The sequence below is a fragment of the Neodiprion virginianus genome, chromosome 7 (genome assembly GCF_021901495.1).
Source record: "Neodiprion virginianus isolate iyNeoVirg1 chromosome 7, iyNeoVirg1.1, whole genome shotgun sequence".
In the NCBI taxonomy this organism is placed as follows: Eukaryota; Metazoa; Arthropoda; class Insecta; order Hymenoptera; family Diprionidae; genus Neodiprion; species Neodiprion virginianus.
The window spans coordinates 19,951,648-19,979,431 of NC_060883.1; the positions used below are offsets into that span (position 1 = coordinate 19,951,648).

General features: G+C 33.2%; 1 protein-coding gene across 3 annotated transcripts; it reads left to right on the top strand.

Annotated features, from left to right (window-relative positions):
- The first annotated feature begins 865 nt into the window (after nt 1-865).
- LOC124308679 (thrombospondin type-1 domain-containing protein 4-like) lies at nt 866-26,551 on the top strand. 3 transcript variants are annotated; one of them, XM_046771621.1, is made up of 13 exons: nt 866-1,027; nt 10,604-10,900; nt 17,913-18,066; nt 18,909-19,078; nt 21,468-21,564; nt 21,702-21,753; nt 22,187-22,332; nt 22,506-22,635; nt 23,590-23,854; nt 24,245-24,469; nt 24,861-25,019; nt 25,516-25,692; nt 26,281-26,551. In XM_046771621.1, the coding sequence occupies exons 2-13, from the start codon at nt 10,844-10,846 to the stop codon at nt 26,536-26,538; spliced, it is 1,890 nt and encodes a 629-aa protein (XP_046627577.1). In that variant the 5' UTR covers nt 866-1,027; nt 10,604-10,843; the 3' UTR covers nt 26,539-26,551. The 3 variants fall into 3 exon arrangements, with proteins under 3 accessions (XP_046627577.1, XP_046627576.1, XP_046627579.1); XM_046771620.1 differs by lacking the exon at nt 866-1,027 and adding an exon at nt 10,339-10,427; XM_046771623.1 differs by lacking the exon at nt 866-1,027 and adding an exon at nt 10,339-10,427 and having other exon boundaries at nt 22,190-22,332.
- Nucleotides 26,552-27,784: the final 1,233 nt, after the last annotated feature.

Genomic DNA, 27,784 nt, shown 5'->3' on the forward strand with positions numbered 1-27,784 from the left:
TTTTTTTTTTTTTCTTTTTCTTTGTTCCTCTCGTTGACACGTAACTATATATTTATTTAGTATGTATCGGAATAATTAATTTCCATTATCCTTTATTACGTTTCGTATCGTTTCATTTTATTCAATTCCTGAACATCCTACTTATCGATACGAATAATTAAATTCTACACCCGGGTTTTTATAACTAGACTGTGAAAATTGAGCAGGAACAGAGAGAAATAAAAGTAAAATAATATAAAAATTGAAAGAACCAAGATAATTTTTTGTTTCTTCGGTTCATCGCAAGTTTCAGAAATTCGCGCGATAGTTTAACCGTACGGAAATCCTTGGAGATTTTTCTTTGCTTTTGTTTCCATAAATAATTGTTTTCTTTTTGCGTTACTCTTTGGATATATATATTGAAGAATGAAGAAACCTAAAAATTTATAAACATAAAAGAATAGAAATAACTAAAATAGGATAGGAAAAAAAAAAAAAAATCGGTTTAAAGAGGGGAGGGAGTGGCGAGATGATGATGAGGCTGCCTCTTCAAATCGTCCGCGGCGGTGAATTTAAGGTGTGTAACATGCATGTTAACAGCAGCTGATGCTTGAAATGTGTGCGAGTAACGCCTGCATAATCATCCATAGGTGCATAATACGTACATGAATGCATAAATGCATGTGCACATGTATGCTGTGTGTTTGCGCGTGTGTGTGTATATATATATATATATACACATATAGTAGTAACCCTGGTTTTGTAGTAGAATGGACGTATACACACATACATCCATACATACAGGGCGTTCCGTATAAAGTTGGAGCGACGTCGGTCTCGGACTCCAGTTGAACGTGGTGGGCTTGCAGGCAGTGTTCAGCTGCCGTTGGTTGTCGGGACATAATTTACAATTGCACAGCTACGCAAAAAAAAATAAAATAAATAAAATAAATAAAAAAAAAACAAAAAAAAAAAAACACACACACACTGTATAAATGCGGTGTATTATAAACGCGCGACATTCCGACTGTATTAGATAATATAATATGTACGTAATACATGTATGCAAAATTTCATCCTTACACGGATTTAACAATAATCACGCGTAACGTAACTTTAGATATCGAAGGTTTTTTGGTTTTTTTGTTTTTTTTTTTTTTTCAGTTTTTCTCACCTACGCGGTGAAGAAAAATTTGGAGGACTATAATTTTGGCTTATTGTTTCTTTTGCCTTTTTTCCAGGCTCTCGATAAGGGTTCGAATATTTTTCTTGTTTGAACGATACGGTTTCATAAATTTTTGACGATGTGAAAAAAATTTGTGTCCTCGAGTTTTAAATTAGCTGACGTGCTTTGAGACGGTTTTTAAACCAACGACTTTTAGGTACCTGCTATTTTTTAGCTTAATTGCCGTCAATAATTGCAGAGTAATTTTTCTTTTTCCAACCTTGTGCCACTTCACGAACAGTGCGATACACTTGCGAAAAATCTTTTTAAACGATCGTTTTTATCCTAATATTATATTACAACGTAATCAGGTTGTACGTTCTTTTTAATTTATTTATTTATTTTTTTTTTTTTTGTTCGTAATGATTCTTGTGATACGTATAAATCTTTAATAACCTTAATGTTGGTTAAATTTGAACGTTTAACGAGATGAGGAATATATGCAGTATAAAGTGAATCATGTACAGATCTGTGGTGTAATTTATGTGGTTCTGGATTTAATCGACGGCAAAGTTTTATAGATACCTACCATGATTTACCGGAAGTTGTTACGCGCCTGGATTTGCGGATAATTAATTTAATTTTTGAATTTTAAACGACGTTATTGGCTATTGACTTGAAAAGCAATTATCATATGATCACTCTTATAATCATATGTATATAATGATATATTTTCATATATAGATATATTATCACGTATTTTGATGTGATTTATCGATACGAAGATGCGGATAATTGGGTGAAAATTTTTGACAAACGATAATCTCGTATAGTGTATGCAAAATTATGTCGATCGTTGTTTTTTTTTTTGTGTTTTATTTTAATTTGTTTATTTTTTTTTTTTTTGTCAAGAATAAGTAAACGTTCTCTTTGCTTTTAAATTTCGTTAAAAAAAAAAAAGAATCAAATTCATCATATTGTTCGTCACATTTGCTTGATCCATACAGTAATAATTGAAACAATTTTGGTTATTTATCTTATGTACAACCCGATACATTTATATTATGTACAACAACACGTGACGTGATTGTCAATCGAAATTAATGATAAATAGCTTGCGAGACGATTTTAAATTACAAATCGACGTCGCGGCGTCTTGTAGAAGGGTTTAGGGGTTAGAGACGATAAATTGTAACTGAATCGTATATATAATGGTCGTAAAATAAACGACGATTTATCTATTTATTTGTTATATATTGTCATAATAACATTATATATATATATATACACACACACACACACACACAAAACGCATGTGTAGCAAAAGATTGTAGAATATGGAATTTTTATTACGACACATGACTACGATCTGTCAAATTATATATTAAATAAGTATTCGCGTAACATGCTGTGATTGATTGTTCTTCTTCAATTCATTTCTGTTTGTTTGTTTGTTTATTTATTCACGTGGCGCCGATCGTTCGACGATTGAAATTAGTCATCGATCATCCCGGAATATCTGATAACATCAAATTCAACCGGGGATTTTTCCAATTTTTTTTTTTTTAACTTTTATTTCTCACCAGTTTATCAGAAGTCGGGTTTCATATTTTCGATCAGTCATAAAAATTGATTCCAAAGATATTTTTCCGTGGCAAAATTTAAACTCGTACGCGATTTAATTACGATCATTGAAAATTTGTCGTTTAGCCAAACTATCTCGTAGATTTAGGTATACGTTCTCTGTTTCTGCGTTTTGTTTTTCGTAATATTATGAAAGAATTTAATTTTTTTCTTTTTTCTTTCATTTCCTGACAAGTCACGATTAACGTAATTTATCTAATTGTCCAAAAAGATTTGAAAAAAAAAAACAAAAAAATATGTTCACAATATAAGTTATTTTATTTGGAACGAGTGTTTCGAATTCTATAAGAGTAGCACAGAAATAATTACTTTCACGATTGTTGGGAAAAACGCAGTCAGTGAATTGGTTGAGTTTAATTTTTCTTAAAAGACTGAATGACGCGTAGGTGAACTCTTTTAAACGGTTTGGCACACATTCTTGGGTTTCTCAAGTTACGAATGATCGTTGAAACGAATTCAACGACCTACAACAACGATTATTTATCGCTCGTTATTCCTGAGATATTGCGAAATGTATAGTACGTGAATAGTTAAACTGTTGTGGTCTAAAAATTGTGCGAGTCTTTGATATGTTGATTTGTTTGCTTCGAAAATGGTTTATTTTTAAATTTACTTATTTTTCATTTCGCGCTGGCTAATTTATTCTTTGAACTTTAAGAACGAACCGTTTCATTACACTGAGAGAAATTTTTAGTTTCGCTTATCGCTCGGTCCTTATACTCCATGCCGTTTCTGTTTTAATAATAGGAAAAAAAAAAGAAAGAATAATTAACCCTTTGTTGGCCATCTCGGAACAATTCGTTCTAGACTGTTTTTTACCCACTTGAGGGGTGAGCGAAAATTGTACAAAAATTGAGGTAGCTAGTTTGAGGTTGTTTTTTCATATACCGACAGTCAGAATAATGAAATATTTGATCGTGCAATGAATAAAAATTGATAAATGATAGACAATCGAGTCGACCGGTCATTTTAGAGAAAGTACGATTGGACGAATTCGTTCTCATACTTTGGGGTTAAGATCTTTCTGATTATTTCACATGTATAAGCGATGAATTTTACATTGTACAAAAGTATATTATTCAGCGTGTTAGATAAAGATAAAACATTTTCAAAAAGTATGTTAAAGTTTGTTTTTACTTTCAAACTCACGTTAGAATATTGTAATATACAGTTTGCGCGTGTGTAATTGAGTAAATTATTGCCTGTGGTATAAATATTTGCATATCGTAAATCGAATACCGGTTCTTCGATAGAATTAACGAGAAAATTTGTTTATACAAACTATAATTTAACCGGCGAACTAGTCGACGATTTTCCTGAACTTCATTCTCTTCCAGCAACTTCTTGATTTTCATTTCACATCTCTACGTTTCTTTGTTAAACTTTTTTATACTTTCTCTCGGGATTTCGAGACGTTTAAAACAACCGCTTCATTACGGCTGGTATAAAGCGCACGGATGTTGATAAAACATACACATTCTTTGTATATAATACGGGCTTTACTAAAAGGTATACCTATTTCGAGTGCTTTTTATACATCCATTATTTTATCAAACCGTGAGATGCGGACGTACATTCATTCGTGAACTTTCCTGCCTGAGCAATAAATGTCACGGACCAGATATTTCTGTACCTATATATCTATATATATATATATAAAATATATATATATAAAATGCCTCTGAAATACCACTTATCCTACACTTTACCATATCAAATTTTTTCATTTCTGCAAAATCCGTATTATAATAGTATGCCTGATCTACCTTAATTATCGATTTATCTCTCAACTTACCTTCGCCGGGTTCAACTTTCTGCAATCATTAGCATTAGCATACACTCATAATAATCAGAGAACGAGTCTTAATCTCCAGTAATTGAGGTATTCGAATTTTCTTACATTTGTCTTTCCTTCGTTCCTTCTTCTTCCGTTTCTTTTTCTGTGTTTTTTTTTTTTTTGTCTCAGCTGGTTTTCTTATCCTCAACGAATTGTTATTTGGGATCGAGAGAGTAAATTGAAATTTCTTTTTTTTTTTTCTCTTTTTTTCGTTAATCACGAACGTTTTTTAAAACTCACGAGATATAATTCTCATTATTCTCAATTCACTGGGAATATTATGTAAATTTTTTTTTCCTTGTCTTTTTCGTATCGAAGTTACTCACTCGATTCGAAAATCTTGCCTTCGTTCAACCTGATCGCACCGGAACGTTGTTTTCTTCAGGGAAATGAGATGACATGAAAAGTCTTGAAATTCCATTGGGATTATGACGTTGTGTATAATGAATCCGGGGAGAAATTTAAAAATAACGCATATAACTGCAGAGGTGACACCCTGGTGCGAAACTATATATTATGTTATAAATATAGAGGCCAAGGAATCGGCGGGAGGGACACACGCGTACATTGCGTTTGATAGTTATTTATTGTTCGTTGAAGATTTATTAAAAAATTACATATGAATATTATGTAGAGGGTGTCATATTTTGAAAAAAAAAAAAAATATACGCGAATATATCGGAAACTGTAAGCGTTAAATTGTTAAATGCTTCGGAGAAAAATTGTTGCAAACAAGTGCCCGAACATTTTTTCAATGTTGAACAATCTTTTTTCGAAGACGAAAACTAAAATATGACCAAGTGTAAAAGTTACTCACTTTTCAACGAGAAACAAGAATATGCAGTGAAAAATGGAACGTGTTCGAACGACAAAAGTTGGGCCCCAGCAGAGGCCCCGGGCCCAAAAACTGGGACGCTTGCCTGAAATAGTTTTCAATTTAATGCTTAGTTTTCGATACATTTGAGCATATTTTTTTTAATGGACACCCTGTATATATATATATTTTATACATTAGAAAGTTATAAATCTAATATAGGAATTTGCGTTATACTGGGAGGATTGATTTTTACTAATTTTCATTTCCGAGAAATTGCTCGAATAGTTTGTTCAAAGTAAATTTTTTGAAGGATGAAAAATTTTTTCAATCGATTTTAGAATCTCCGCCGAAACGATTTTCAGGGATTTAAAAAAATTTTGTACGACATCGATGATTTTTCGCGAGGTGAAAATATTTTTGACGAGTTGAAAAAAAGATTCCACGACGAGTTATAATGAATTTGAATGATTTCGGTATTTTCGAATCTTGTCTGGAACTCATAGAATGGTGGTTTGTAAAAATAAAAATAAAAAATAGAATAAATAAAAAAATAAAAATGCAACAAAACAAATGTATTTAACAAAATTCGAACACGTTCGTGACGTTTTTTCGACTGACTTTGATATTCGTTCACGTGATTGTATACCGGTAATACTGAACTTATCTCGATCTATATATTAGAAGTGAAAAAGAGAAAAAAATTCTTTCTTTAGATTTTGTGGGTAAAAATAAAAAATTCTATGCAGCGTGATAGCAAGATTGTAAGTATTTGAAATAAATTAGGCACCTTAGACACGAATTCCTCTTCTCAAACTGTATATATTTATATTTCGCAGTGCGTTCAATGTACGTACTTGCCTATGTAAACACAGCTGCTTATGTATTTACAACTTTGGACACGTATAGGCGTAAAAATATGGGCGAGATTTCTAGAAAAAGTTTTGAGTCTAGATTTTTTTTTTTGCATTGCCAAAATTCATCGATCCAGATCTAGAATCCGTTTCGTTTCTCCACTCAATAATTTGGAGGATTTGAAATTAATTTATTATAATTGAAAAGTTTTCGTTGAGCTGTTTAAGTTCGATTGAATTATTCTATCGTCGTGAAAACGTATTTTCGCATCGGTGAGAAAATACAACTCTTTCGAATCGCCGGAAAAAAAAAAAAAACAAAAACGAAAGATGTATCTGAAATTGTCGAAAAGCGAAACTGAAAGTTGCGAAATTATAAAAAAGAATATTGTATAACAGTGATAAATGAATAAATGAAAAAAGTTTGGCTCACAGATATAGAAAAATTAATGCGTGTATTATCATACAGCTGCAGAAAAATTCGAAACTAAACTGACATTTTTCACCAGTCATATATTTCGTGAATTATTGCAGGGCAATAAATAATCTTTGTTGTAGGTCGTTGGATTCGTTTTAACATCAACTGCTGCAGATTGCATGATATGTAAAATTGGGTCATTGTTCTGGGTCGTATGAAAGAGAATAAAAATTTGGAAACGAGATTGTGTGTAAAATTTGAAATTTTTGCTTTTAATGTGAAAGATCGATCGTCGCGCGATTCTTTCACCAATGTTATAAATTTTTTTCGCGTTCGTATCACGATCACCCTACGAAATATTCACTCTGATTTTATTTTATAAAATGAAAGAATATTTTTTTCTTCCTTTTTTTTTTGTTTTTTTTTTTTTTCTCTTTTTACACATACCTAGACCAAGTTCGTATTTTTTTTTCAGCCGAGTAAACTTGACTGCATTAGACATTTTTTGGTACACGTGTTTAGTGCGTGTGTGTGTGTATATATATATATATATATATATACATATATATATATATATATGTATATGTATGCGTGTATATGCGAATGACGAATCTTGAAAAATTAGAATTCATACCATTACGCTTTGTCGGTACATTAGTTATTTTCTTATGTTTTTAAAAACACGGCGAAACGACGACGAGCATCTAGACCAGCCGTCTAATAAGAATGTCGTTTTATCTAATCTAATCTAATCTAATTTCGTGTAATTAACTGTGCATACCAGGGACGAAGGCTGGAAATTTTATGCCACTCACCCGTAAAACACATGTGAATTTCAACGACGATGAAGAGATGGGATAAGAAGAAAAAAAAAACTAAATAAAATTGCCCAAAATTGCTTTGATTATTTATTTTCTTTTGCGATATTTGTTATTTTTTTTTTTTTTTTTTTTTTTTTTTTTTCACCACGGTGTACACGAAATTTTTCGCAAAATTGATGATTAATTATTTTCAAGAAATTTATCTCACCTTGCCTCATGTATATATATCTATAACTTTAATGATTGTACTGAGAAAAATTTCATTTGTTAAAGTAACTAGAAAAATCGAGTAAAACAGGTATCGTTGAAAAAACCGTTTGAATATTGTTGGAACTACGAAAAACGAGGTACGCTTAACCATTTTGCGCTATCGTCGATCCTTTTTTTGGCAATTGCAACGCAAAATCAGTTTTTGAGGTTTGCTCTAGTTTTTTAGCTAAGCAAGGCTTTAACGTCAATTTATCGTTGCGCGAGCGTTAAATTTTTGGTAAAAAATGAAAATAGTTAAGGACTGAGCGGTAACTGGAAGTAAAAATTTCTCTCAGCGTAGATTGAATTAAATATGCTTGAACAGAATTATCGTTGCTGTCAGACTAATTTTTCGGTTATTTTCTTCTTCTTCATTCTCTGACTTCTCTCTATTTCTCTCTTCCTTCTTTTTTTCTCTCCTTCTTCTTGAAGCGCTCTAATGGATCAGCTCTGATCACAGTCTAAATAGTTACACATATATATATATATATATTATTCTATTACGAGGCGCATAAAACGATCAGGGAACGATCGAATCTAACGAACCGACGCTAATGGGGAATAACTTAAACATACTCTTTACCAGTTATCCCGTTGTCGACTTGATTTGTTATTCTTATGACACGGAGTAACGTAACAAGTTCCGGAAGCTGCGGTTTACGATTCGTCGGATGAAATTGTTCCGTATAATTTAATATTTCACGGTATAATTGTGATAAAAGTTGAATATTTTATTGTACTGATAATTATTCGTATAAACTAATACGTTGTGGAAAAAAATCAAAGCAGATACCGTATGCAGTTTATTATATGCGATATAACGTACGTGAGATTTGTATCTTGTGGATTTTTTTATTTTTTTTCCTTTCTTTATCTCTGATTTATTGAAATCGAAAGATCGAGAGAGATACAGAGGGAATGAAAAATTCAGTGATCTTATTGTAGGCAAATGAATCACCGATGATATATGCAGTATACGTGATAACGAAAATATGTCGATGTGAAGTCAAGGCCTGTATTATTGTTAGTTTGCGACGACACGCTTTTATTCGGGGAGGAAGATTAGGAATAAAAAGAAAAAAAAAAAAAAACAGTTCGCATTCCTAGCGATTTTTATATCGTGGTTTTTCATCTCGGCGATATGCTTCTGCGATAAATAATATTACGGTATAACGTAATTTGACCCGATTTGACGTACAATATTGTATTTTCTAGTGTTAAATATACTTCGACGAATGTTGATTAACATTTTGCATTCTCAGACACAGGTTGTATACAATTATGTATATATTATGTGTAAAAACTTCGATACCATGTCTCTGGATGTGTAAACGAACGATGCTGTCAATGTGGCGTTTTTAAAAGAGTTTAATAAAAAAAAAAAAAAAAAACGGAGAAGCAACAACGAATAAAGCAAGATTCGATTCACGAAATCGAAGACTTTGTAATTTTATGAGGGTCAAAAAACTGTGACTACATCTTTTTAAGACGTATATTAGGGTGAGCTAAAAAAGCTAACATATCGAATCTATGGTCTTAAAAGGACCTATTTGCTGAGAAAAAAATTGTCCCGTTTGAAAAAATTTTTAGCTCAATTTTAAAAGGTGTCGCTGGCCATTTGAAATTTCCCATTTAAGTAATACGCAAAAAAAAAAAAATTTGTTTCATTAAAAATGCTGTAACTATTGAACCGTTTGAATTAAAAAAAATTTCCAAGCATATTCTTGCGGGACATTAAATTCTATAAAAAACACTTTGGAGTTGATTTTTTAGAGAATTTTATGCCCCACATGAATATGCCTTGATATTTTTTTTTAGCTCAAACGGTTCAAAAGTTGTAGCATATTTAACGAAGATAAAAAAATTTTTAACCCGTCATTTAAATCGGAAATTTCAAACGGCCAGCGACACCTTTTAAAATTGATCTAAAATTTTTTCCAAACGGGAGAGATTTTCTTCTCGGTAAATACGGTCCCTTCAAGGCCATAGATTCGATAGTTTAGTTTTTTTGGCTCACCCTGATGTATAGAAAAAAAAAAAAAAAAAATTAATTTCTCATCGCTAGATTCAATTGCCTCAAAGTGTTTTGGATTTTTTTTTTTTTTTTTTTTTCCATGCTTCTTTTTTATCGTTTTTCTCCCTCGTCGACGTCGCATCGATATTGCTCAGATTGTGTTTCACGTCGTTTGACAAATCCTATAGATTTCTGCACGAAGGTGGAACCTTGCTGACTGTTTACATTTGCCGTCTGATTAGAAGCTCTAGGCGGTATATAGGAAGACACGGCCTGGCCTGTCATACTCTTCGGTATTATCTTATACATACATGTACGTAGGTACCCGAGTGGGTTGACAGCCAAACCGTCCGAGCTCATTGTCCCAAGAACCACGGCGTGTGCCGCTGCGTCTTTTTTTTTATTTTGCCTAACGGCAATCACTTGATTATTTCTCTTCTCGTCTTAATCGTCGTATCGACGGAGGGAATAATAATAATGATAATAATAACAACAATAACTACATAAACAACAATAATAATAATAATAATAATAATAATTAGAAGAAGAAGAAGAAGAAACGAAACATTCCTCACGATATCCCCGAAATTTCATACGTTTTATTAATTAAACACGCGTCTATGTAATAAATGGTGAAATTCAAACGTCCGCGTTAACGTGTTTCGATTCGATTTACAATTCACATTTATATTCATATTTTATATTTTTAATACGTCGTGTGTGTGTGTGCGCGCGCGCGCTTGTGTTTTTTTTTTTTTTTTTGTAATGTTTTTTTTTTTTTTTTATTTCAATTATTTTGTCTTTCCAGAGGGACATATAATATATCCGTGGTGAAGTTGATGAAGAAACGGTGAGAAAGTTTTTGTGAAACGAACAGGCGCGTCAAGATTGCAGTACGGTGATCGAGCGAAATAATTTGGAGACTGAATTACGGGAGGTTGAAGTTTTTTTTTTTTTTTTTTTTTTTTTTTTTTTTTTTTTTTTTTTTTTTTTTGATTTTTTTTTTATACTCAACTTTGTTCAATATTTATATTCTTGTCATCTTCCGATGGGAAAAGAATTCAGGATGCAGCGGTCGTCGGTTTTCAATTCTCTGATCATCTCGGTAAGATTTGACTCGTTTCTTTTTTCCAATTTTTTTTTTTTTTTTTTTTGTTTATTTATTTATCAATTTTTTTGTTCTCCTACAGGCTTACGCATTGTTCACGGTATTTTTAATTAATTCAAACCGGTGGAATTGGATTTTGCTTTGAAAATCATTCTTTCTTTTTTCTCATGTTTTTTTTTTTTTTTTTTTAGTAAAAACGAATTTTGAGAGAAAATTTTTGATTCAAAGGAAAAAATATTCTACTCGAATGGTATCAGACGAAAATGGTGATATCATGGATAATATCGAATGATTCGATTCTTAATTAAAAAAAAAAAAAAAAAAAAAACAAAAAACCAAAAAAAAAAAAACAAAAGTATTTTCACATTTCTTCGACGGTATATGTACCTATGATATACAATTTTCTAGAGAAGAATTTTCACCGGGATAAGGAAAACCTGCTTGTTTGCGGTGAATGTTGATTACCCGATAGCTACTTGCTTTTAACGCACCTTAACTAATTATCTTGCTAGTTTATTATGCGTACTAATTCCTCATGGTTTTAATGTACTAATCTTTTATTCAAAATTTGGCGCTCACAGTTTCTAATATATGTATAAGCGTGGAGTTTGATTTTAAGCGCTGCTAATCATTGGAATCGAGCCAATTTATCATCATTCCAATGTACGTAATCTAATAACACGTGGGACTAATAGGTATAGGTGTATATATATATATATATATATATATAATGTATACATTATACGGTAGTATAATTATACAGTTTGATTGATTGTTGTGTATACACATTCACGATTTACGTCTAACAGATTGATCATCGAAATTCGGTCAAGGTCCGATTTTTTTCCACCCTGTTTCCTTATTTTTTTTTTCTTTTTTTTTCGTTTTCAACTACACTCGATTTTACTTGATTTGGATATGTTTCATTATAATTTCGTTTTTTTTTTCTCTATTTTCTTCTTACGAACAACGAAATTATCATTTTCCGTCTTACTTTATGAATGAATATATGTTGTTAATTATCGTGAAAAAAAAGAAAAAAAAAGTGTCACGCGTGGATAATTTTGGTATAAGAAAATTGAAAAATTTTAAAAATTCAAATTTACTTTAATTTTAAAATTCTATGAATATATTCCAATTTGAAATAATCTTTCTTCAATATTTATATATATATATATATATACACACAGACACACGTGAGATTTCGTACGTTATTTAAGAGATTGAAAAATGTTTGGTGTTTCAAATTTATATTGAGATTATAGGAAAAATGACCAGCATCAATTTTGTTGTCATACTTGTATAGTTGCAAAATTTTGTGATTAAACGAGTAAAGATGAAAGGATGACAATTTTAAGACGAAACACGCATCGATGCGGCGTTGTTGTATAGTCGAGTTCTTATCTAACTTTAGAACGGTTTGCCACCTGTGTAATTATGTGTTTACGACCTACCCTCAGAAAAAAGGATTGTAATAAAAAAAGGGACTGCTCTATTTTACCAACATTTTTTTTCCTCTTTTTTTTTCACCAGCGATCTTCTTGAGAGGAGGGTCCTCGCTTTCAGATAAGCCATTTTTATGTCCCTAACCGTTTATGTGTATTATAAGATTAGATATATAAGATGTTGGCATTTCTTAAAATTCTCAAAAATTTCTCAAAAATCTTATATTTCGTCCCGATTATTCTGACACCCGTCCCACAATGGGGCGATTTTTTCTTCTATTTTTTTCAAGCACTTTAAACATTTTGAACAAAAAAGACACCATGTTTCAACGTTCTGAAAAATTACAAAAAAGATTTTGCGTTCCTGTGGCAAAAGATTCAGAATTTAATGCAGAATTTTTTTGATCGAGTTGACATGAAATGTTCCGCATATATGTGCGTGTGTAGTCGTACTTGAGCCGATGACGGAAAAACAGTCGTGATTTCTCGTTGCCGTTTCTGATTTCATAATCGATCGCGTGAATGAGATTTTTATAATCATACAAACTGTGTGGCGGTGATAAAGATTTATTGTCAGAAATCTTTCATCGATCCGAGTCTTTCACTTTGTACGTGATTCGGGTTCGAATGACTGTGAGCTTAATGTTCAGAGGAATAAAGAAGGTGAATAAAGAAAAGAAAAAAAAGCGTCAAAACTTCAGGGCAGCGGAAATTGAAACAACGAAGATATTTTGACGGATTTTGGTCGACGCAATTTTTCACGTCGCTGAAGAATGAAGGGAGAAAAAAAAGATTAATCGAATTTCAAAACTGATCTCAATTACGACAAGTTTAATAATTCAGAATATCGCAAAGTCCGTGAAAAGTTTTTGAAAAAAAAAAAAAAAAAAATGAAAAATAAAATAACGCACTCGTCCGGTATATTTATACCTGCAGTCACGTAAACTCAGATTAAGTGTGGATATTATTATTCGAAGATGTGGATAAAATTTTGCACCGCGATTGAGTTGGTAAAATAATAAATAAATAAAAAACGATGTTTTGGAGTGACAATTGTTTAGACGGGAGTGAATGGTCGTTGTATAATATCACTCGGATAATTTCAAATGTTCATTTGAAAGCGGTTTGGTATGTTTGTAAGGTTTAAGTTGAAAAAATAAACATGTAAAAGTCTGAAAAAGAAAAAAAAAAAACAAAAAACAATCGCAACCGAGTCGATAAGATAATTTGTTCTGAATAATAATAATAATGCCGAAAAGTTGTTAATAAATCGTTTGAACAAAAATTTGTTCAACAAACCTCTAGTGACGTTTTTTTTTTTTTTTTTTATTACACACAGAATGAATTCATTGATTTTTCCGAATACGTGTTTTTTTTTTTTTTTTTTTATTGGCATCTGCGACGATTTAAAAAAGCCTGTTTTTGAGAATTTTTGGATAGGCTTTCGTAAATGATTTCGTATACGTGACACTGAAAAAGTTTTAGAGGCACGGAACGAATAGTTTTATAAATAGAGCGATGGAAAATTTTGGAAAACGGAATTATTCAAAATCGCTGGAAATTCAAAAGAAAGGAAAAAAAAAAAATTGTTAGGTATTCAGAAAAATCAATGAATTCATAGCATGTGAGATCAGTTGAACAAATTTTTGGTCAAACAATTTGTTGAGAACTTTTTGGCATTATTATTATTATTGAAAACGAATTACCATATACGATTGACATTTTTAAAATTCTCTGTCTTACCGCGAAGCGTTCAATATACTCTCATCAAGATTCACGTTTGGTTGGGAATATCGGTCCAAATAATACCTCAAGATATAGTTTTTTTCATTTCTACACACGCCATATTAGATCCACCATCTTGTATTTAGAAATGATCAAAATTCCGAATTCAGATTCGTGTAATCAGCGCCATTGTAAAAAAACCTCCGAGTAAGAAAATTCAGGTGAAAATGTGTGACTGAAATGGTTAACCTGTGCTTGGATAATAAAATCGGATACTCGTAGTAGTTAATTCAAGAGAATATACAACGTTTTCACAATACGATACAAACGGTGTAAAACATAACGTAACTGACCGCGTTACCGAAACTGAATGGACCACTCGATGACGCAATAGACAGACGTGAGGGAAAAATAACGCACGTACGTATCTTGAATTTACACCACAAGACTCGTTTTGCTATTTCGCGGATGTTCTCCAGTCTCTGCAGCATCTCGAATGTATATATGTTGCTGTTTTACGCGCCTGTATTCATCATCGTCGTCGTCGTCGTCGTCATCATCATCATCATCATCATCATCATCATCATCATCATCATCATCATCGTCATCATCATCATCATCATCATCATAACCATCATCATCATCATCATCATCTTGCCACCAATCCCTCCAGCGGCTCGTTGTATTATAATTAGACTCACCTATCTAGTAAAATGCAGAGGCTAGGGCGTCTGGAGATCGCTTCTATGATTTCTCAATAATCCTCAAGGATCCTACAGAGGCTGGTTTGCTCACTTCTGATTTTACGCCTGGTATTTTCTCTCTGTTCGTTGGAATTTTTTTTTTTTTTTTTAACCAATAACGCGAGAAGAGGAAATTGTTTTTTTTTTTTTTCAAATGATCATCACTAACAAGACTCGTCATAATTCGTGACTGAGGTCAGTCTGGTTGAATTTGATTTTTGCATGTTAAAAATAATTCAATTTTTATTTATCGATGCGATTAAACTGAGTAATTTAAAATTTAATCGGGCGATTCGTAATTTGTTTTATTTTATCGTTAAAAATATAATGTTTATACGAATCTTGCAATTGTAAAATTCAAGTTTAAGGATTTTGTTGTGTGTCAATATTTTTTGTCCACTTTGCTTTTCACGTTACTCGTATAAAATTCGCGATTACGTTGTGACAAAATTACGAACAGTTATCCACTTTTTGGCGTAGGAAAGAAATTTAAAAAACAACGATTTAAACATCGAACGGAGAAAAAACTGTAAAACAGATAAGAAATTTTTCCAGAGCGATTGTAAAATTATCCCTGGAATTGTATGATACAAGCTTTTTTTTTTTCTCTTCGTGAAAAAGTTTCGTACGATTGAAGAGAAAGGGAAAAGTTGGAGCTTAAGATTCTTTTATTTTTTCAAATCAACAAATTCCGGAAACGATTTAATCGCTTTAGAATTTTTAATTAAAAAAAAAAAAAAAAACTAGTTTCGATGCATTTTTTCTGCACACATACACAGATTACGTTGCTGTTGCATAGCTGAAATAAATCGGAATTGATAGAATGGCTTGTTGCGTGTAGAAAAGAAAGTGAAAGAAATTAATAAAAAAAAAAAAATAAAAAAATAAAAAGAAAAAATAAAAAATGAGGAGCTGCAACTTGTTCACGAGATTATTAAACTTGTCTCCGTTTTTTTTTTTTTTTTTTCGTTAGTCGGCCGCAAGCTTACCTCGACGATTACTATCCTTGTATAAATTGAGATGCGCGCGTCATGTTTGAGAGCTCTGAATAAAAGCCAGTAAGATTATCCCGAATAAGTCTCTCCTACGCAATTATTCGTATTGTTAACATTTAACGAGGAATCACGAGGATCATACAGATTTTGATGACGAACCTTAAGCGGTTCGATCCGATTTGAATAATTTTTTATCAGTTGAATGTGAAAATATAATTTTATTATTTCTAAACTGATGAGATCTCTTATTTGACGGTTGGTTTCTTCTTTTCTCACAGTGTTTAGGTAATTATACATACAGCTTTGATTTTGCTTTCGATTTTATTACCAAGCTTAGAATATCACGAAAAAGAATTGGAAATTTTTATTAAACGATCAAACAAAACGATTGTAGCAAATTTTGGTATAGAATTTCAGTGTAATATTGATCTTGAATGAAAATGAGAAAAAATTCAACCACCGATGATTTTCTGTAGTCTGCAACAATTTTCGAAATTACCGATTTTATTTCTTCGAACTTTGCAAAATTTAGTCTTGTATTTTGAATTTCTTTGAAGTTATATCCAATCAGCTTGCGAATGATAAAAGCTAATTCGAGAAGCTCAGATGGTTTGAATTCGAATTTTTATCTTATTTCGTTCAATTTATTAAATTTATTTACGTTAAATAAGAAGTGGAAAATTGTTAGTTCATCCAGCCGGAATTTGACGTTGAATGACTCGAAACTATACGGAATGTAATGTGGGACAAGCAAAGGTATCTGCAACGTCGTTAATCGTTTTGTTTATGCAACGCGGAGGTCTCTTTGAGTGTAAAACCGAACTCGTTAAACTGGCGTATAATTTATCCGACGAGTTAAAAAGTGCATATTCAATACTTTTTATAATGCACACGAGATTCCTGAAATATTTCGTCACGATTTATAAACACGATTATCACGGGGAAAAAGGTTATTCAAAAATTTCTGACAATCTCAACGAAGTGAAATAAAAACTTCTACGAATAAACGATTTGATAAAGTGAGAGTGAACACTTTTATAATTATACGTGTAAAAAAAAAAAAAAAAAAAAAAAAAAAAAAAATTGTTGCTTTTTTAACTCAAAGGTTTGTTTTAATTCAAATCGACGAAACTGTTCTGACCTTTTTTCATGTTTTTAAATAAAAATTAGGATTTACGGTATCAATTTTTACCGAGTTTGTTGGAGCTGTTGACGTTGAACCGTTTCGTTGCTTTGATCCGGTGGCCAGAGACACGCCGCCACTTGATAGTTATTTCTATTTAGGATATACCTCTAAGCAGCCACCTTACTACATTAGAGATAGCTGTTGCACGCCACACGAAACGTCGGAAAGACGACTCGCTATTTAAATATTGCGTCACAAGCCGCGTACACTAAATCTTTCTCTGTGTAGTATACAACCATCAGCTGCGGTAATTGGAGGCTCAGGCATTTAATTTTCATACTTGTTTTAGTCTATTGCTATATCACTGCCAGCAAATTTCTTACCACGATTACGTATAATAGAAATTAATAAAATGAACATTCGAAATCGCAATCGGCTCAAGTCGAGATAATTATCTCATTTTCGAAATGGTTTCGAAAAAGGTTTAAGCTTTTTTTTTTTTTTTTTTTATTTACAACGTTTTTAAAATAAATTGTAATTATTTAAGAATAACATCTCATTTCTCTGCCTCTGTTGTAACAAACTTGCATACTTATTGTTAACGCATGATTCGGATTCGTAGAATTATCGCTTGAATTATTGTTTCGTTGAGCTTCGTTTTTTTTTTTTTTTTTTTTTTTGTTTTTCATTATATCGCAGAATCTTTTGCGGATTACGATTTAATTTCTACCGTAGATGAAGAAATCCTTCTCTTTGTACGAAAATCTTTGAGGATTGATTTTCTTAAACCGTAACAAATTCATATTAATAGGTAATTATCTTTATCTAAAAATGAGAAATTTACGTTGATTTTACTTCGCGATTTGTCCGAGTAAATGTGGAGCGGAAAAAGAAAAGAAGAAAAATTTTTGTAACGTTTTTATCAGTTTTATTCATTTATCAGCTGAATTTTAAGTAAAGTTATTTATCTTTCAGGTACTTTTTATTATTCATTTTGCAAGCGGTCGTCTGATCGATGGAATATTCACAGAGCCTACGTTGAAGCCTGGATATAATTTGGTCACTTCTGTGCCGCGTGGTGCAAAAGCATTGAATGTCACGCAGCTGGGTAACACAAGTAATATTTTGGGTAAGAATCAACCGTCGAATAGCGATTCGTCCTTTAATAATGAAACGATTCGTCTCGTTCCGACTAAAAAGTGAAAGTTCCGACTTAATTAATTGACGGTAAAAATTCGTTGGATCATAGGTTGAAAGAAAAAAAAGAAAAAAAAAAAAAAAAACAAACGAGTGATTGTTTCCATAGTTTGAAAAATTTTATTCGATTTTTTTCACCGTTTTTCAATTCATTTTCTAACGTCTTTCATTGTTGCGATGATTTGACATGGCAAAAGAATCGCTATCACTTGAACGGTAAATCATTTTGTGACGATCGAATAAGCTATAATAGTAATAAAAGCTTCGCGTGAGTTAACTACGGAGAATTGAGAAGAAGTTCGGGTGAATTTATTTTTATAGTTTGAATCGTTGCGTACAATATAAACGAAGATGAACGAGCTCTTGATGAAATATATTTGCAAAAACATTCACGTATATCACGCGCGATTCATCTAGACGGTTTGGTATGTCGATTGCAACACGAGTTCTTTAAAATTCGCATACACGTGTAGCGAGTTTAAATTAATCAAGATTATTTTAGACGAGCGAATGATTCGGTAATATTATATATATATATATATATATATATATATATATATATATATATAAGAACACAAAATAATATATATATCTTCTCAGATTTAATTTGAAAGGAAAAAAAAAAAAAAAATTACCGTTGGACAAATTTTACAACTGATTTTTATTTATTTTTTTTTTTGTTTCAAGACAAATTTGTAAAATTTATACTAGGTTGTTACGTGTTGAGTTATCTTGGAGAATTTTTCACAGTATCAAATATTAACGTTATTTCAGCCGTTACACGAAAAGATCGCAATTTCATTCTCAACGGCAATTACAACGCCTTTGCGAATTCCGGTTCATTCGTAGACTTGGGAACCACGTTCGTTTACACTCGGCATGATTCGCATAATCCGGAAAGCCTAGCCGCCGAAGGACCTCTTCAAGAGCCGATCGATATACTGGTCAGTGTGCAATAACGATAACAAGAAGAATAATAATTATAACAACAACGGTATAAATGATAAGTTGGCTGTTTTATTTTGCGCGTTGGTGAAGATTGGAGTGCGATTGATATTCCGAATTTGAAAAGTTCCAATAATGCCTAATTCCGCAATTTTTTGGTGGCGAAACTTTGAGTAAAGAAAGTAAACTTTGATCAAACATCAAGGTATCGAAATGGTCCAAAACTCGACGCTCAAAGTTCCGAAAGGGCAAAATTTCGAATGATCAAAATTTCGAAAGGGCAAAAATTCGGTAAGTCAAAGTTTCGAAAGTGTGAAACCGAGAATATTTTTAAATCTGAAATATCCAAAATTCCGAATGATCCAAGATTTTCAGTTCTGCGGAACATGTGAATTTCTGACTTGATAAAATTTCACCACTTTGATCTTTCTTTGTTTTGGATTTTCTATATTTTTACGTTTGGAATTCTGGTTTTCGGTGTTTCTTAATTTTTACACCCACTCGTTGAGTAAACTACGCTCTGTGAGTATATTTTAACTTTCGAAATTTTACCCTATCGAAACTTTGCTCAATCGTAACTTGAATTTTTGGAATCTTGCATTTCTGAACTTTGAGTAGCCGGGTTTTCGACTGTTCAAAACTTTGTTGTTTCGTAAAAGTTTGATTTTTTCACTTCAAGTTTTCCCATCCAATAATTCGGAATAAGGCGCGTTCGGAAGTTTTCGAATTCGGAAATTGAACGCCCCGAAGATTTGGTCGAAAGAGTGCTCGCGCAAGGTTTTTGAAAATTCAACGTAACGTGTTTTTTCGCTATTCTCCACGTCTGTATTCTCGTGTTTATTCATTTATTTATTTTTTTTGATTCATTTCTTATTTTATTTTTCTCTCTCTCGAACCTGAAACGACACGAAATTACCTGCGTTACGCAACAACAACGTGAACAGACTTTGTGTGCCTACTACGGAGCTCGATAAGAGAGCCACATGCTCTTCCTCTTCTCGTATTTTTTTATATCTCCTCCGAGTAGGTATAATGTTTACTCAAGGATTTCACCCATTCGTATATACACACTTGGAAAAGCCTTCTTTCCTTATTATGTACCGTTAACACGAGTGACTCGACGCTGACTTTAATTATTTGATATAACTATTTTTCTTACATTATATCGTGATCGTTAACAATTAATGGGGAGCATCGATTATTATTGTTCGTCTTACAGGTTAGGTCTTACAATTTACTTACAATTAGTTCAATGATTTCTTTTCCCTTTGTGTTTCTATTTCTCCAATTCTCGTCGTCGTCGAATTTTTCTATTTACTTTATTCATCGAGTAAAGTTTTTTTTTTTTTTTTCCAAACTATACACATCAATGGACCAAAATCAATTATTGACTGAAGCTTTCTGATAATCGTACACGCGATATTGTTTATCGATCGTTCGTTATTTTTGCTTTTATATCTCAGAGGTTTTAGTCATGATAATTGTTAAATATGGTTTGCGTTGTTTTATGGTTTTGGGAGATGATTTTTTCTCATATTTGAATACCCTGTAAACAGAATTTAAACATCTTTATACAGTGGTATTTCTTCTCTTTTACTTTGTGAATAATTCATACGATTCTGGAAAAATCCAAAGCTGGGATATAAAATGGCAAATGAGGGGGAAAAAAACAAAAACAAGAAACGTTACGTTAGCGAAGAAGATTTTTAGTTTACTTATATACCTCTGGGTATATGCATATAATATACGCATTTACTCTTGTATTTTATTTCTGACGGAAATTCTAGCTTCTTATTTAATTGATATTCTATTTTATTGCCTTGGATGTTAAGCGAGTTAATTTGAGCAATGCTCCTAAATGTGTAATTCCACGAATAATATTACGTCAACCGGAGCTGAAAATAACACGTGATGGACTGAGCAGATCCTGCTGCATGTGTAAAATGAGTAAAATAATAAATAATATATATAGCTGATTCTTGCGACATTAGGACACCTTACAAAATCGCGCTAAAAATAACACATTCAAAAATTCTGTGACAGGGTTAATTTTTCAGTTATTACTTTTCACAGTAAGTGTTCTGGTAAAAGTTTTTAAAAAAATCGCGAGAGTGTTTTAGAATTGGAGAAACAATTTAAAAAGTCAGTAATTAAATCGTTGATGCGGTATGTATTGTAATAATTTTGAAAATGTTTCATTTCGGAAACCAAATATTTTTCTTCTCTTGTTTCAGAAAAAATTAATTTGTTTTTGAGATAGGTTTAAAAAATGATAGGGTAAAGACGAGTGATCGAAAAAATTTGCCAAAATTCTTAAAGCTTTTCAGGAGTCGTATTAACGTAGAAAAAAAGTATTATATAAACCATAAAAATTATCTCTTTCCTCAGGTTTTCTATAAAGAGCCAAATCCGGGTATTGTCTACCGGTATTTGACCTCCGGCCAACAGCCGACAGCTTCACGTTGGACTACGAAATTTGCGGCAGGTATCGGAAACGCGGCGATTTTATTTATCCGTCGAAAAAAAAAATTAATTTTTTATTTGAGAATAATACCGTAGATTATTTCCTCTTATGTATAATAACCTATTGTAACATTTTTTTTTTCACATCACATTCTGCAGCGACGAGCAAGACTTCGAACATATTTCCACCTGGTAGATACACCGCGAGAAGGTGATTATGGAATTATTAATATTATTACTATTATCGCTGAAGTAAATAAGCTGAATTTATTTGAAAGCAACGTTTTTCTTCCGGCAAACGTTTAAAAAACTTGTCGTAATTAGCAACAAAAGTAACCTGGCAGAGGAATATCTCTTGAAAAAAAATTGAAAAAAGACAACGTCTTCCTCTAATGTTGTTGAACGGAAAAAATTTTGATAGTAACGAAAGTGGGATTTAAAAATTTAATTTTAGCGATATCCTTCTGCGAGGATTTTTTTCTTGCTGTACTCACAAGTTTGTCAGTTATGGGAGCTAATTGACAAAAAAAAATTTCACTTGCAAACGAAACACCCTATAATCAGAAAATCGTTTTGGGAAAATAATCATTTTAACGGTTTTTTTCCTTTGTTTTTCTTTTTTTTTTTTTTAACTTTATATCTAGAAGAGATACCTTGCCTGTGAAAAATCGTATAGCAGACGACGAGGCTCAGCCTTTGTCAGTCGTTGCGCCACAAAGACGGTTACGAAGGCGTAGATTTGTGTGGAAAAATCACGGCCTCACCGAATGCAGCAGGTCTTGTGGCGGAGGTGAGTGCAGGTCGACAAAAATAGGCTCGTAATTCGTTTAATCGGTATGATAGATTCGGTTGAAGATCGCGAAAGGTCGTATAATTGCCTACCGATTTTACTACAACGTGCCGATTTTTTTGTACTTCCGAGTTGGATGTTCGATGATTGCATACATTTTATTTCTTTTCAAGGCATTCAGACGACTAAGTTTGTCTGCATTCGTGAACAGTCGCAGCAGCAAGTTCCCGACAAGAGGTGTCATCATTTGGAAAAACCGGTCGGACAAACGGTCAGATGCAACACTCGACTCTGTCCTGCGAAGTTAGTAACAGAAAAACCGTAATGATCAGAATTAAATTTTGTTTCAGTTTCGCAAATCGTTTATTTAATATGAAAACAAAAATCTTCCAAATTTTGAAACCACAAACATGCAATCTGCACTCTGTGGTACCTATGTAATCGAAATAGTTGATAGTAGGTATAAAATGCTGGTTCTGGATACAGATTCCTTTACCGATATTTTACGGGCATCTAGCCGAGACACAAACCCTTTTTTAGAATATTAAAAACTGGGGGATATCACCGCTCTGATTGACTTTATCGATGATCGGACCATTTAGTTGTCCGACTTTATCGGTGGTCCAATGAATTCGTCGCTCTATCTTATATTCGATATCTTATCAGAAATCACTCAAGGTCGACGAAACAATTCTCACAAAACATTCTGGAAGTAGATTGGCGTGGGCGCGAAAAAAAGTCGATCACAGTGACATCGTTAACTTTCTGAGAAAAAGGTTTGAGTCTCCGCTAGACCTCGGACGTCGATATAGTGGAAAGGGGGTAAAATGACGGCGGAGTAGAGTAAATTGTTATTAAGGTAGAGCAACGAAATTATCGGTCGATCGATAACATCGGACAACTAAATCGTTCAATGAACGATAAAGTCGAACAGAGTGGGGATATCTCCCATCGTTAAACATTCTAAAAAGGGTTTGTGTCTTGGCTAAGTGTCGGTAAAATGTCGGTATAGGAATGTGTATTTAGAACTGGCATTGGATATCTACTGTCAGTAGAGTTTTTCGAATTTTTCTTCGTTCTAGATAAGAATTTAGTCCAGTTTTTGTTTTTTTTTCAACTTCGAGGTATTTTCAGCGATATTCAGATCGTTAAACGTTGATATTTGATTTTTTATTATTTTACAAAATACCGGGGAATCATTATCTCCATATTTCAACATCCTTTTAGCATCTGGAATCGAATAAATTAATGTTCAAGATGGCGGGCGGGGGTGTGGAGCGATTGTTCAGTAAGTTGTGGCACCGGATATCGCACTCGCGAAATGGAATGCGTCCAGGAAGTGACTTCGGCTTTGACGATGAGAGTTGCCGACGGTGCTTGCATCGAGCCGAGTCTCCTGCCATTGAGAGAGGGCTGCGTTATGCGACCGTGCGACGATCCGCTCATCGATAAATCCCAAGACGTAAACGTATTCGAGAAAAATGCTCGTCCCTCCCAATGGAACGCCGAGCCTTGGTCTGAGGTAAAAAATACTAACTCTGCAACTCGATTTTGTCTCCGAAACTGTTACGAGCTTCGTATTTTTTTTTTTAACAACGAATATAATTGAACAATACAATAACTAATCGATCGGGATATGTAAGAACATTTTCCGCAGTTTTCGTTGATTCGTTTCATACATTTGAAGGGAATTTTATTGCTTGCAAAACGAACCGCCAAACTTCGAAAAAATCGAGTATTGTTTTCCAAGGAATACCTAAGTTTGTTTTTCTGTAACGTTTCCAGACCAATAGAAATTATTTGACCAATTGCTACAGGCAGTCGAGAAAATTTAATTTAATTCACCCGTTACTCTTAATTGTCACATCGTATTTTTGATAAATTAAATAGCAAATTGCGAAATATGATGCAGTGCTCCGCGACTTGCGGTCCTGGGAGAAGAACGAGGATTGTTTCCTGCATAACAACGACCGGGCGACCCTGTTCCCTCGATGAAAAACCGCCGTACGAAGAGTCCTGCAATTTGGGAAATTGCAGCCCGAAACTTGCACCACCTGTTGATCCGACGCTGCACTCGAATTCGATTTCCACATTTACTTCGGGCAGTAGGTGGCTCTTCACTGAATGGTCTCGGCAGGTTCGCAGATTTGTTTGTTTTGAACGGTTTCTTGTTCTTTCGTTTTTGGCCAATTTTTTTTTTTTTTTTTTTCGAAAGACATCAAAAAATCCATTTGTGTTCTCATTATTTGATTGAAGAATTTTTTCGTTAATTTCCATAATCGCTATTGGTTTACGGAAAAGTGTTGGTCGTTCATTGGAGACATTTTTTTCCTCATGATTCAGAAGATTTTTACCATTAGTTTAATAACTGAGAAGAACAGTTCTTCCTTCGCAATTCTACGAGGGTAAAAAGTATTTATGACAACTCGCATAATGAGTAGTTTTATTTTTTCTTATATGTAAATATTACAATGTAATTCTATGAGGATTTTCGTGTTTTTTTACCCATATCGCGATCCGTAAAACAGTGTTCGGCCGACTGCGGTACCGGAGTTCAATGGCGTCGAGTCGTGTGCGGATCATCGTCGCCGGAAACTTGCGACGAGTCGACAAAACCGAAAACAACCCAAGAATGCACAACGGACGATAGCTGCAGCGGTCACTGGTTTTCCGGTCCATGGACACGGGTAATTTTGGCAATTTTCTGCCCGAAATGGGACGTTTTTTACTTCAACCTTCTTGCAAAATCCTCTCATTTACACTGGGAAATCAAATTTAATCAAATATAGAATTCTCGGAGAGTTTATTTGCGGTGAATTAGTAGTATAATAAAGAGTGTTCTGCGTACAGATTCCGATACTGACATTTTACCGACATTTTAGCGGCTCCACAGCTTAGACACAAACCCTTTTTTCGGTTGGGGGTTATGCCCACTATGGTCGACTGTATCGATTATTGGAAATGTCGGTAAAATGTCGGTATCGGGATCTGCACGCAGAAACCTACTTATGATGCTATTTGAATTCTTCGATTTTACTTGGTTAACGTGTTAAAATAAAAGAGTGTACTTTTTTTAAGTCTAGAGAATTCAAATTTTGAAATTCTATCTTTCTACAAGGGTTTATCATCATCTCTATACGAATGAAATTTACAGAAATTATCACTACTTTATTTCCTTGCCAGTGTTCGGCAGCGTGCGAAATCGGTGAACAGACCAGAGAAGTGATTTGCGTTGCTAAAATTCGGGGCATTCTTCACGTTGCTCTCGACATGAATTGTCCCGTTGAAAAACCGGACGCTAAAAGACACTGCAGGGGACCCCCATGCCCACCCGCTTGGTTTGCATCCGACTGGTCGGAAGTGAGTATAAAACTCGTACACATAGGAAAACTTTATTATTCAACATTTCGACGATCTGCAGAGCTTCCACAAATTTTGCCACGGGGGCCTAATAATTTTTTTTTTTTTTTTTTTTGTGCCCGCACACAAGCATGAGAAAATTCTCAGGCATTCTCCGATCAATTGTAATCATTGTTGTTATAACGTTGTTTTTTTTGTGGGTCTTTGTCTCAATTTAGCGAGACGACTTATGAATGTTTTCACATTTTTTTCCACAAGCGTTTTTCGAATGAATTTTTTTTCGATTTCTGACTTCTAGAACTTTGCGTAAAGGAAATGAAGCATAAAACGTTGATAATCATCGCGAGAAATCAATTTTGGACATTTTTTTTTTTTTACGTGATGTATTTTGATAGGTCTCATAAAAATTTAATTCTAATGCTGACGTACTTTGAATGGGCAAAATTTAATTGTTCCATCAAGTCGTGGAATAAAATGTTCAAAATTCTTAAATTATCTGACAAACATCTGTTCTTCTTCTCTTTCCTACCAGGGATTCTTACTTCGATGAAAAATTTCTCATCGCTATCGCGAACATTTATTTCACAGTGTACCCGGACTTGTGGTAGAGGAATGCAACAGCGTGTGGTAAAATGTTTGGAAAGCGACGGCCGGCCGGCGCAACCAGGAAGAGAATGTCCGGAAGCAGATCGTCCGGTTTCAAGATTGATCTGCAACGAGCATCCGTGCAGAAATTCGGACGACAATTACGGGGCAGAAAACGTTAATCGCGTTGTCCAGATCCAGAATGATCCGGAAATATCAAACAGTGAGCGATGGGGGATAAATTTTTTATTACAAGCATGAAGTTAACGAGCTGGAAATCAGGAAAAACGCGCTCGCTTTTTAGAAAATTTTTATAATTTCAATCCGACATTTTTATATTTTGAAGTTCGTGCTGTTTTATTGTGAGAAAATATTTTTCTTTCAATTCCGATCAAAATCCAAAGAAATGAGCTTGGTTTTTTTTTTTTTTTTTTTTTAATACAAAAACAATAACCTAACCTGACCTAAACCGATTGAATATAAATAGACTTTTCTCTCAGCGCCAATTTTCAATTTTCCAGCCGCCGAAGGATGTGAATAAAATTTGCAACAAGTGGTTTTTCGCTTCCCTGTTTCAGGACTCGACGATAATCCGAACTGCCAAGATACCAACTTTAATTGCCCTCTCGTGGCTCAGGCTCGGCTCTGTAATTACGAAATCTATCGAAGGACTTGCTGTCTTTCCTGCTCAAAGGCTCGTATGGAGGACGAGTAGAGCTTTTTGACTCGAACCCCAATTTCAAAGGCGACGCGATTTCGACGGCTCGATTTTTTAGATTATGAAAGTTTCCGCGAGAAACTTTGAGCAAAAGTATCAATTCACGAATCGCTTAATCGAACCTATTTAGAGGGAAGCTGATTATCCCAAATGTTTTTAGTTAATTCGAATTTTCCATGCACGGTTGAATATTAAATTTTTGGGAACAGTCTGTAGCGCAGCAGTGATTTTAGAATCTCTAGAATTTTCAGCATACTTTTTATTGTTACTGTATATTTTTAACCACGCGTCTTGTTGCGCGAAGTTTAACATTGATTGATTATATCGTCGAGAAGAAAATTGTCAGACATTTGAAAGTGCCGCTGTGTTATCAACGGCGACGAATTGAATTTTTTTTTTTTTTTACAAGAAATCCGCAAGCATCGCGTTATGACGAATTATGTTATAATTTCGTAACATCAGGCAAGAATTACGGAAACTATGCGTAAAAATTTTGAATGAAATATAATAGCGTTACGTGTATCGATAAGGTACTTAAACCGATCAGTTTTGTCGTCTTGATTTCTAAACAATAATTGTTTTTTTTTTTTTTTCTCTTTCTTTTCATCGAGAATATTACACAATATCGTAGACACAATTAATTTTCTCCTCCTTGTGTAATTATTTTCTATTGAAGGAAAGAAAGCAAAAAAAAAAAACAAAGAAAAAACCTTTTATTATTCTACTAGAGAAATTAATTATCTGAAGGAAATGTTTCCTTCTCAATGTCATTTCATTTTCCGATGGAAT

Excerpts from the sequence above, each read along its gene's own strand:
- LOC124308679 (XM_046771621.1), top strand. The coding sequence starts at position 10,844 with ATGGGAAAAGAATTCAGGATGCAGCGGTCGTCGGTTTTCAATTCTCTG. Across the intron at positions 21,754-22,186 it reads GGTAGATACACCGCGAGAAG|AAGAGATACCTTGCCTGTGA; the intron begins GTGATTATGGAA and ends CTTTATATCTAG. Across the intron at positions 25,693-26,280 it reads TTGCATCCGACTGGTCGGAA|TGTACCCGGACTTGTGGTAG; the intron begins GTGAGTATAAAA and ends TTTATTTCACAG.